The sequence below is a fragment of the Stegostoma tigrinum genome, chromosome 3 (assembly GCF_030684315.1).
Source record: "Stegostoma tigrinum isolate sSteTig4 chromosome 3, sSteTig4.hap1, whole genome shotgun sequence".
NCBI classification, from domain to species: Eukaryota; Metazoa; Chordata; class Chondrichthyes; order Orectolobiformes; family Stegostomatidae; genus Stegostoma; species Stegostoma tigrinum.
The window spans coordinates 123,254,502-123,266,647 of NC_081356.1; the positions used below are offsets into that span (position 1 = coordinate 123,254,502).

The 12,146-nt window shown below is 42.2% G+C and overlaps 1 protein-coding gene across 5 annotated transcripts in view; it reads right to left on the reverse strand.

The window, feature by feature from the left end:
* The window catches only part of cep44 (centrosomal protein 44), a 73,814-nt gene that overhangs the window by 12,813 nt on the left and 48,855 nt on the right, over positions 1-12,146 (reverse strand). For 4 of the 5 annotated variants that reach the window (XM_059644868.1, XM_059644869.1, XM_059644870.1 and 1 more), the window contains exon 6: positions 3,236-3,367. The exons of the other annotated variant lie outside the window; for it this stretch is intronic. In XM_059644868.1, the coding sequence (XP_059500851.1) occupies positions 3,236-3,367 (132 nt within the window). The remainder of the gene's footprint in view (positions 1-3,235; positions 3,368-12,146) is intronic. 5 annotated transcript variants of the gene reach the window in all.

Here is a 12,146-nt window from a genome sequence, read left to right on the forward strand (position 1 = left end):
AAATTTCTGTCTAAAGCACTGGCCACCTTGATATGAAATGTTATCAATATTTCCTCTGGGTCTTGGGTCAAATTCCTACCTATACTGAAGGTGTCCTTATCTCCAAAGTTGTTCAAGAAACCAGCTCATTGCCACAAGTAGAGATGTTTGCTGATGATTGTACACAGTCCAGCACAATTTGCAATTCATTGAATACTGGAGTAGTCCATGTCCAAATGCAGCTAGGCCTTGACAATATCCAATTTGAGCTGACAATTGCCAAAATCACATCCATGCCACAAAAGTGCCAGGCAATGATCTAATCCAATCGGAGTGAATCTAGAATGACATTCAATGGTACTACCATTACTGAATAACTGACTGACAATATCCTGAGGTTACAATTGACCAGAAACTGAATTGACTAATTATACAAGTACTGTGGCTACAAGAGCAGCAAGTAACTCACCTGATTGCTCCCAAAGCCTGTCCACCATCTAGAAGCACAAGTCAAGAGTGTGAAGGAAATTCCCTACTTGCCTCAACAGATACAGCTCCAACAACACTCAAAGATACGTTCCAGGGCAAAGCCACCTCACCACCTGGCACACTTCCACAAACATTGATTCATTCCACCACCAATGCTCAGCATCAGTGGTATGTGCCGTCTGCAAGATGCACAACAAAAATTCACCAAGATTCCTTAGACAGTACCTTCCAAATCTAAGACAACTACAATTAAGAAGGACAGGAGTAGCAAATTCACATCATGACTTGGAAATATATCAATGTTCCCTCTCAGTTCACCACTACATCCTCCAGGACAACCAGGGATGGACAATTAAGGCTGGTCCAGCCACTGATGCCCACGTCCCATGAATGACTTAAAATATACCTAAAAATCACCTCCTTCAGGGGAATTAGGAATATGCAATAAATGCTGGCCTAGCTAGTGACAGCCACATTCCATGAACGAATAAAAATAATTGCACATTTTCTTCTTTTCCTCCCAACTATACTTCCTCTAACACAACTGCAAATTAATAGTCATTTTAGAACAAACATAAAACAGCAGTGATTGTTAGCAGAATTAAAGAGACAGATGTACTTGATGTGAGCAGTGCAGGACTAAGTGTGGTGAGGTCAGGCCTCCGGTCTGCTGCATGGAAAAATGTACATCAGGTTGTCATCAAGGAACACCAATGCTTGATGAAATACACATACTGAACATGTACAGGCTTATTCACAGGGAATTTAAGCTTCAGATAATATAAGAAAGAGTCAGAGGTAGAAAAACAGTGGCAAATTTGGCAGTGTGAATTACATATGAGGGGATAAAAGACAGGTGAAGAGGCAATGTCCTAGGAAGTGAACGAGAACAAAAACAGATGGAGTGGGCAGTAGATAACAACAAGATAAATATAATGGGCTTGGATGCAGTGTCAGCCAAAATTCACATGTCAAATGTCCCTAGAGTGTTACCTAGGTATGGTAGAAATTTCACAATTTATGTCATATTTGTAAAGAGTGTACTGGAAAGATGTATGAAGTGATGCAAAATTAAAAGTCTTAAGTGCTATGCAGAGATGAATTCAATATTTTAGACAGCATGGAGTCATGTTGGGGTATATAATGTTCAGGTCTGAAGTCAACTGAGGAAGCATAATGCATCCAGAGCTTGTTTAAGATCAATGAAGGTACTGGGAAGAAAATGTCCAGAGAATCAGAGAAGCATTTAGTTCTAAAATTAGAATAGTTAAATCACAAGCTCATTTTAACAAATGAACTTATGAAATGATCAACTAGGCCTGTAAATATCAACACTGAAGAAACACTTATAAACCTGTATTTTCAATTGTCACTGATTTTTGATTTCTAATTAGTTATTAATGTCCTTTGACCAATAAGTCAACAGACATGCCACCTCAGCTGACCTGTTCAAATCTCACTAGCTTTTGTGGATACACAATGATACACAAGCATGGTATCTTGTGAAGGCAAAATAAATGAGTCTTTATGTAATGTTTAATTGGATTCTTTCAATTTCACGAACAAAGTTTCTGGCGAAGAAATAATAAAAAAAATTTAAAATTCCAATAAAAATAGAACAAAATAAAAGATATTTCAGCATTCAGTTATGGAACTTAGAAGTCTTCAACATCAATGTTAAATTACAGACTAGAAATTGCTTCAAAAATTCTCAGGAAATAATAGGCAGAATCCCAGGTGGGGATGCTTGGAGGCAGGAAGGGTGTTTAATTAGGCAGATTGGTTATTTACACAAAACCTGTCACCTTCTCCTTCTGAATTAAGTTCTGAGGGGCAAGGTCTATTGTCAGCCTTGCTGCCCAATGCCAGTTAAGATTCTTACGTGGCCAATTAAGAATAACATAAGTGAATCAGCCCACAGCTGCTGGGACTAACCTAGCTGCAAGCAGACCTGTCACCATGTAACATGCCCAACAACTCGAACACTGCAGACCAACTGTCACTTCAGAAAGAGGAGTGATCTGGGTGGACTGTTCAAGAAACTGGGCAGAGGGCAAGGATACGCTTGCGGACAGATCCCACCATACCCCTTGCTTCTAAACCCGCTCCCTGTACATGGGGTGTTTGTGGGTACAATACTGCTGCTATCATTCCCCTTTCTTTCACTGTGTCTAAAGGCCTATTTGGTTTAGAAGGGTAGAAAAATAACCATAAATGATTCTTAACAAGAGGTTCTTAACAAGATGCCAGCTTACCAAAAATGCCAATGAAATTGTGAAATGACCTTAATACGACAGCATTTGAATATTTCACTTTGCTTCATCTTCCATGTGGCAAAAAGAAGTTGAGTGTGGTCAGTAAAAGTTCCTGGCATAGGGTCACTGAGCGGATCAAACCCCCTTCAAATTTGCTATCCTATCTCATTTGGGAAAAATCATCCAAAAGTCTAAACCCACTGTGCTGTCATTTTAAGGTACTGAGAAATTGCCTAGGAATTATTTACAACCATCTCCAACACCATTTACAAGCAAAAGAAAATGATTTAAATGAAGTTACAGAAATCATACATAATATGCTTGTTACACTTCCATCTCAAATACTCCAGTACTGGTCACTTGGCTCAACTCATCCAGCCTTTCTACAGCCTATAACCTTTTAAAACAAAGGTTTGACATGAGTTAAGCTGAGTAACGGAACTTACTTCTTATTAATTTCCTCCCGGATGTTGCATTAGATTACTTTTAAGTTCAACAGAAACATTGCTTACTTCATGGGAAGTGGGTAGCTCTGTATATTCTTTAACAGGTTTCTCTTCAACAAATTCATTTTCAGGACTGGATGAAATGTAAATTGTTTTCATATCATCATTGGGTAAATGGCGTTCCACCAAAGGTGTTATCTGAAAAGGAACGCTGAAATTTATTCCTCGTCACTTTATTTTTAACGCAAGCATGTATGTGAGCGCGCACACAAACACATTTTGTTGTGCTATTTCAAAAGGCTGATCCATTGATAGATAGTCTCAGCCCAGAACGGCACTTGCAGAAAGTGCTTGTAGAGAAATCACAGGCCTACACAGCTGATTTATTTGTTCACCAATTTAAATGGATGGAAAATCAGGCATTTGAGCCCACAATTTCCTGGACTGCCCACCTTCAGAGCAGCTTTCTGAACTGTGAACAACCACACATAAAACTTACCCTAATGTTCCTCAATAATATACAATTTAAATACTGTTTACTACAGAATACGGCTTACTTAATTTGAGGGAATTTCTTCATCAAAAAAATTAATCAGAAGCATCTGACATATACAGCTGCAGAATGAATGAGTACCGCATATTAGCATTTTAGAAAAGGGCAGCAAGAGGTATTTATGACAGATTTTTGTGGATACATACCAAAAAGAGACCATACAATAACTAAGATCATCTATCCATGTAAAAAGTTTTGCATCTAGCATGTGTCCATCATATAGCTTTCAAATGAGACCTACCATAAGAAGATTGGGTCGGTTTATAGATGCCACCTGATTTTAAGAATACCTTTTTTCCCCAAGGATGTCCCATAAGAAGATGAATCAGAATTAGAATAGCCCATCTGGCCCCTTGAGCCTGCTCCAACTTTCATGGAGGATCATTCTGTTCCCACATAACACTTGACTCCCAGGTCTGCCCCCAGAACATGACCTGTTCCTTTTGCAGTCTAACTTGCTCTCCATCAACGTGTTTGAGTCCTACTACTACTTCATGCAGTGTGAGAGATAATGGGAACTGCTGGAGAATCCAAGCTAACAAAGGGTGCAGCTGGATGAACACAGCAGGCCAAGCAGCATCTCAGGAGCACAAAAGCTGACGTTTTGGGCCTAGAGCCTTCATCCTCTCTGATGAAGGGTCTAGGCCCGAAACGTCAGCTTTTGTGCTCCCGAGATGTTGCTTGGCCTGCTGTGTTCATCCAGCTTCACACTTTGTTATCAATTGTAACTGAAATCTGATAAATCAATGCAAGCTCTGATTCAGCCAATAGCATTCTTGTCTGTGTCAGAAGATTGTGGACTCAGTTCTCTATCCAGACACTTGAGCACAGAACTCAGTCCACTGAGAGAGTGCTGCACTCTGAAAAATTGTGCTCCCTTAGATTGATGTAAAAGATCTAATGGTACTATTTCAAAGGCCAGTTAACCAACACTTCAGTCAACATCATCAGTTATAGAATTCTTAAAGCATGCTAGAAACCATAAGGTCTGTTGACTGTCCGAGCAAGGTTATTTTTGGCATACAGGACAGCAGCGCAGATTCACCAAATTGATTCCTGCGATGACAGGATTCACATATGAAGAGAGATTAAGTCTATTAAGATTGCATTCACTTGAGTTTTGAAGAATGGGAGGGAGGGTGGATCTCGTGGAAACCCATAAAATTCTATCAGGACTAGACAGGGTAGATCCAGGAAGGATGTTCCTATTGGTGGGGCAGTCCAGAGCCAGAGGCCATATTTAAGGATAAGGGGTAAATCTTTAGGACTGACAGCAAGAGAAATTTCTTTACCTAGAGATTGGTGGGGCTGTGCAATTTACTAGCACAGAAAGTAATTGAGGCCAAAACATTGTATGTTTTGAAGGAGGAGGTAGATATAGCTCTCGTGGCTAAAATGAAGGAAGGAATACTCAGGGGCAGGGGAGTGGGTGGGATTAAGGTGTTGAGCTCGATGATCAGCTGTGTTCATATTGAATAGTGGCGCAAGCTCGAGAGATTAAATGGCCAATTCCGGCTCCTATTTTCTATGACTCAATGTTTCTGTGCTTCAACTCAGTTCTCCACAATAATACTGCCAGCCACATTCTCCAGCTCAATCCTTCTAACCACATAAGGTTATTTCCATCAAATGTTCATCCAATATCCTTTTAATCATGTCCTTTTCCATGACCACTGATGGCAGCACATCATAACCAGTTTCTGCATAAAAAAATTTCTTCCTCACTTCATCTTGCTGCATTTCTTGTCCAAAGTCCTAAATCTATATTACCTAGCACTCACTGTTATGACATCAAGACAGTTAGATGAACCAAATCTTCCTTTCCACCTCTGTATTCACAATACAGTAAAATTAATACTGTCAAAGACTGCCAAACTTGGCTCAAATGGTTCTTAACCAGGCTTTTCTGAATAATCAACCTTACACTTGTGGACAATCAATTTCAGACATTGCTTGTACCTTAAACAAAAAAATTAGCAACTTATTAATAATATAGTGTTTTAGCAAAACAACAAAGTAATTTACTCAGAGATAGTAAGAATTGCCAATGCTGGAGTCTGGGATAACACAGGGTGGAGCTGGAGGAATGCAGCAGGCCATGCAGCATCAGAGGAGCAGGAAAATTGATGTTTCATGGTCTCCAGCTGTGTTCCTCCAGATCCACATTGTGTTAACAAAGCATTTTACTTGGTCCACACTTTAAATCCAAAAAAAAATTTGTTTTCCGCTCTTTCACACAAAAAACTGGCAAATAAACAAGTGATCCAAGGGATAAACGCAAGAAAATTACAAAGCTGGCCAAGTTACTTAAGTGTGGAGCTGGATGAACACAGCAGGCCAAGCAGCATCTTAGGAGCACAAAAGTTGATGTTTCGGGCCTGGACCCTTCGTCAGAAAAGTGGGGTGGGGAGAGGGTTCTGAAATAAATGGGGGGGGGGGGGGGGGGGGAGAGGAGGCACACCGTAGATGGATAGAGGAGAAGATAGGTAGAGAGGAGAAGAGATTACAAGAGAGATGCAGTGGGAGAGAAATCCCCTGTGGGTTGGTCCAGAGGAAGGACAGTAACTCCTTCAGGGTAGGCATTCCTGGAAGAGGCTTCGCAGTGTGGTTAAAATTGTGATCAGAGATGATGGGAACTGCAGATGCTGGAGAATCCGAGATAACAATGTGGAGCTGGCTGAACACAGCAGGCCAAGCAGACCAACCTCAGGGGGTCTCTCTCCCACTGCAACTCTCTTGTAATTTCTTCTTCTCTCCACCTATCTTCTCCTCTATCCCTCTTTGGTCCGCCTCCCCGTCTCCCTATTTATTTCAGAACCCTCTCCCCATCCCTCTTTTCTGATGAAGGGTCTAGGCCTGAAACGTCAGCTTTTGAGCTCCTAAGATGCTGCTTGGTCTGCTGTGTTCATCCAGCTCCACACTTTGTTATCCCAGATTCTCCAGCATCTACAGTTCCCATTATCTCTGATCAAGTTACTTAAGTGATTGTTTCACAAACATAGGTCTTACTTTCTTGTTTGATTTTCTGAAGATGTTGATCCGAGTTGCATTTTTAGTTCACTCAGATAAAGACGGTAATACTGTAACTTAATTTTCTATCATCTGAGTTTCCAAGAGCAGCTCATGAGAGGTTAGGCAGGGAGCTTTCAAATCTTCATGCTGTAGCATCAACTGTCAGGTTCTTTTTCCATAGAAAACATAGTCGAAAGTCCAGTTGAAATGCTGACCACTCCCTCATTAGATTAACCATCTCCTCCACCCAGTTACCATTCAACATCTGCCATTTGCTTGAGCATAATGTCTTTTTCAGACTTGCTGGAACCAATTCCCAAGTACTGATGTGGTTAATAGCTAACTTCTGCTACTGTCTGTTTAGACTTAATACTGTTCATGGCAATGAAATGTCTGCCAAACCTTTTGGTCAGGGAATAACCTGTAATTAACTTCCAAGCCTGGCCTCATAAATAAATGAACGCTTGCTTTAAAGTTTTCTTTTTAGCTCATCTTTAGTCATCTAGTCATCCTTAGCTCACAGTTCCCAGCTCCAAACCAAAAGTGATGAAAGAATAAAACTGATGAATCATCAGTGAGGGATCTAAGAGCATCAGCTTATACTTGTCTATCTAATTTAAACCTGCCATAATAATGCACAGCCTCTTCTAAATTTCCTTCAACCTTCTTGGCTCCAAGGAAATAACCCCAACATTTCCAATTTAATTTTGAGGCCAGAATGCCTCAACTCTGGAATCATTCTGGCAAATCTCTTCTACAGCCTCTCAAAGATGGTCCATTCTGCCTGAAGTGAGGTGACCACAACTAGCTCAATACTTGAGCAATGGCCCGGGAGGGACTTTATATAAATTCAGCATCACTTCCTTGTTTTTGTACTCACTATTCTACTTAAGTTCAGTGAGCAAACTCACATCCAGAACCTCAACCTGAGCTACAAATCTTCTCAAAATTTTACTTAAGAAGCCCAAAATTCCAGACTTTGCTAATAACTCTCTCAATATGCCCTGACGCTTTCTAGGCCTTACTGCGTGCAATTCTGATCTTCCTACTATAAGAAGGATGTTGTGAAACTTGAAAGAGTTCAGAAAAAATTTACAAAGATGTCACCAGAGTTAGAAAATTTGAGCTATAGGGAGAGGCTGAATAGACTGAGGCTGTTTTCCCCAGAGTCTCAAAGGCGGAGGGGGTGACCTTATAGAGATTTATGAAATCATGAGAGGCATGGATAGGGTAGTTAGACAAGGTCTTTTACTCAGGGTGGGGAGTCACCAACTACACAGTACAGGCTTAAGGTGGGAGGGGGATGATTTAAAAAGGGACCCAAGGAGCAACCTTTTCATATAGAGGGTGGTGTATGTGCAGAACGAGCTGCCAGAGGATGTGGTGGAGGCTGGTACAATTACAACATTTTAAAGGCATCTAGATAGGGATATGAATAGGAAGGGTTTAAGAGGAATATAGGCCAAATGGGACTAGATTTATTTGGGATATCTGGTCAGCACAGACAAGTTGGCCTGAAGGGTCTGTTTCTGTGCTCTACAGCTGTATGACTCCATGGCCTGTACCATTACGTTCCTTTCCCTCTACCAAAGTGCACCATCCTAAAACAATATTAAATTTCTTCTGCCACTTTTCTGCATATTCTGTTTGCCCTATACAGTCCCCACAACATTATCTAGTCATGATCATATTATCAGTTTTGGCAGTTTGCTGGGCACGAATTGATTGCCATGTTAAGTCATTTCAAAAGTGGTTATGGCTCAAATCTATTTAATTGGCTGTAATGTGCTTTACACTGTCTTGAAGTTGTCAAGTACAGATCTTTCATTCACAACATTTGACAGCAGCTCCATTAAAAACTTCCAGGGTCGGACTTTTGTGGAAGAATAGTAGTGTCTCCATCTCTGCATTAAAAGGCCTGGGTTCAAGTCCCAACAGCTCCACAATTGAATCATAATACAACTCGACAGGTTGATTTAAAAAATCTACCCAATGAAAAAATACTTTCAGGGAAATCGTCAGTTACCGGTGCTGCCTGTAGGCGGCGCTGTAATTCTAATTTTCAAATATTAAGGTATATTACTTTGCCAATCATACATTTATTAAGCTTTTCTGTAACCATGACAGCAGCTATTTGTACGAAGTTGCATGCATGTATTTTTGGACATAATGTACATATTTTCATTATGTATTACTGAGTTTGATGAATTTCAGTTAGAGTCTGATGGTTTTGAAATCCACAGACTCTGAACACTGATCACATTACGTCTCTCGTTGGTGCAAAATGAGTACACTGACAATCCAGCATGGCAAATAGCATACACACATGCAGTACAGAATCAAGCACGCTTACAATTCTGCTCAAAAACAATGCGCAGGAATAATGTAGAGCTCCGGAAGCTACTTTCAATGCAGCTTCCAACCAAGGGTACTCACATCTATCATATTATCACTTCATCACCTAGCTTGAGGGAGGCAACAGAATAAATTTCAGAGCACTGACAGACATCTTTGTATCTCCTTTGGCCATAGTTGAGGTCCTAGTGGTCTGTGAAAAACCAATTTTGGCCCATTACATAAGAAGGGTAGGTAAATAATCCAGGAAATTATAGGCCTGTAAGCCTCACGTCAGTGGTAGGACAATGATTGGAAAAAATTCTCAGGGACGAGATGTATACGCATGCAGAAGCAAATGGATTTATTAGCGATAGACAGCATAGTTTTGTGTGGGAGTGGTCATGCCTCACTACCTTGATGCGAGTTTTTTTTGAGGTGATGAAGATGATTGATGAGGAAAAAGCAGTCAGTCAATGTTGACATGAATTCAGTAAAGCCTTTGACAAGGCCTCTCATGGCAGACAAGTACGATGGGTGAAGTCACATGGTACAAGGGTGAGCTGGCAAGATGGACAAGGAGCTGGCTTTGTCATAGGAGACAGGGTGTAGGGAGGAGGTGTGGGGGCAAAGGCGTGAGGGAGGTGGTGTGGGGGAGGTGGTGTGGGGGCAAAGGCGTGAGGGAGGTGGTGTGGGGGCAAAGGCGTGAGGGAGGTGGTGTGGGGGCAAAATACTACACTTGCCCCCACACCTCCTCCCTCACGCCTATCCCAGGCCCCAAGATGACTTTCCATATTAAGCAGAGGTTCACCTGCACACCTGCCAATGTGGTATATTGTACCCGGTGTGGCTTCCTCTACATTGGGGAAACCAAGCGGAGGCTTGGGGGCCGCTTTGCAGAACACCTCCGCTCGGTTCGCAATAAACAACTGCACCTCCCAGTCGCAAACAGTTTCCACTCCCCTTCCCATTCTTTAGATGACATGTCCATCATGGGCCCCTGCAGTGCCACAATGATGCCACCCGAAGGTTGCAGGAACAGCAATTTATATTCCGCTTGGGAACCGTGCAGCCCAATGGTATCAATGTGGACTTCACCAGCTTCAAAATCTCCCCTCCCCCCACCGCACCACACGACCAGCCCAGCTCTTGCCCTCCACCCACTGCATCCCAAAACCAGTCCAACCTGTCTCTGCCTCCCTAACCTGTTCTTCCTCTCAAACATCCCTTTCTCCCACCCCAAGCCACACCTCCATCTCCTACCTACTAACCTCATCCCACCTCCTTGACCTGTCCGTCTTCCCTGGACTGACCTATCCTCTCCCTACCTCCCCACCTATACTCTCCTCTCCACCTATCTTCTTTTCTCTCCATCTTCGGTCCGCCTCCCCCTCTCTCCCTATTTATTCCAGAACCCTCACCCCATCCCCCTCTCTGATGAAGGGTCTAGGCCCGAAACATCAGCTTTTGCGCTCCTGAGATGCTGCTGGGCTTGCTGTGTTCATCCAGCCTCACATTTTATTATTGGATAGGTTGGGTTTGTTTTCACTGGAGCTCAGGAGATCGAGAGGTGACCAGATAGAAGATTGTGAATGGCGCAGATAGAGTGGAAAGTATGAGGCTTTTTCCCAGCATGGAGGGGTCAATTACTAGGGGACGCAGGTTCAACGTGCCGGGGCTGGGGGAATTTAAAAAGAGATGTGCGAGGCATGTTTTTCACAGAAAGAGTAATAAGTACCTGGAATGTGCTACCAGAGGTGGTGGTGGAAGAGACACAAAAGCTGCATTCAAGAAGCACCTCGCAAATACAAGAATTCAAAGGGAATACAGGGATATGGATCCTGTAAGTGAAGACAGTTTTAACATGGAAGGGCAAAATGGATCAGCGCAGATTTGGAGGGCCAAAGGGCATGTTCCTGTGCCGTATTGTTCTTTGTTCACGGTCTTTGAGGGATGTTAAATCCCAAAGCTCCTACGGGATCAGTGACCAAAGCTTTCTTGGTGATCTTGAGATTAGCCATTGGTTGCGCCATTCGTCTTTTCCATCCAAACTAGCTTCATTCAAGATTCACAAAGCTTTAGGAAGACTGGAATGATTGAAGTCAGCTATTTGGTAGGTTCTGAAGGTCTCATGCAACAGCAGTTCTAGGTTAGTGGCAATGCAACCAAACGTTTTAGCTCAATGCCTCAGAGCTGGGCTGTTGGACGGCCACTGAGAGCCATTGTATTTAAGGGTGTCACTGATTATCTGCATCAGTCTTTGAGGAACACATTCTTTGGTCTTTAAGGAGAATCTAGAAACAGAGAGAAGTGAGAAGAGGCCGAGCAGTTTCTGAGCAGAATTCCCACATGTGGAGGTCAGGTGTCTGAAGCATATTCCACAGGGATGAAACACTTCTGGTGAAGAGGGAGTATGTATCTCATGATAGACAAGACATAAGTATTTAGTTACTATGTAGATAATGCTGAACTCAGGCTCTGAGGCATGGGTTTGAATTCCATTGTAGCAAGGGGTCAAATTTAACTTCAACAAAAATCCAGAATTAAAAGCTAATCCAATGGCAACCATGCAATTACTAGTGATTGTTGTAAAAATGAATTTGGTTTACTAAGGTCTTCAGGGAAGGAAATTTTGCTTTTAATTTATTAACGGGATGAGGCTGTTGCTGGCTAGGCAGCATTTATTGCCTGTCCTGAGTCAACCACTTTGCTGTGGCTCTGGAGTCACATGTAGGCTGGACCAGGTAAGGATGGCCGTTTCCTTCCCTAAAGAACATTTGCGAAGCAAATGGGTTTTTCTGACAATTGACAATGGATTCATGGTTATCATTAGATTCTTAATTCCAGATTATTTTATTGAATTCAAACTCCACCATCTGCCGTGGCGAGATTCAAACCTGGGTCCCCAAAATGTTATCTGGGTCTCTGCTGGTCTGGCCCACACATGACTCCTGACCAACTGCCCTTTGAAATGGCTCAGAAATGCACTCAGTTTCAGAACAATAGGGGACAGACAGTAAATGCTGGCCTAACTACAAATGCCCATATACCAGGAGCGAATAAAAATACAGAATGAAT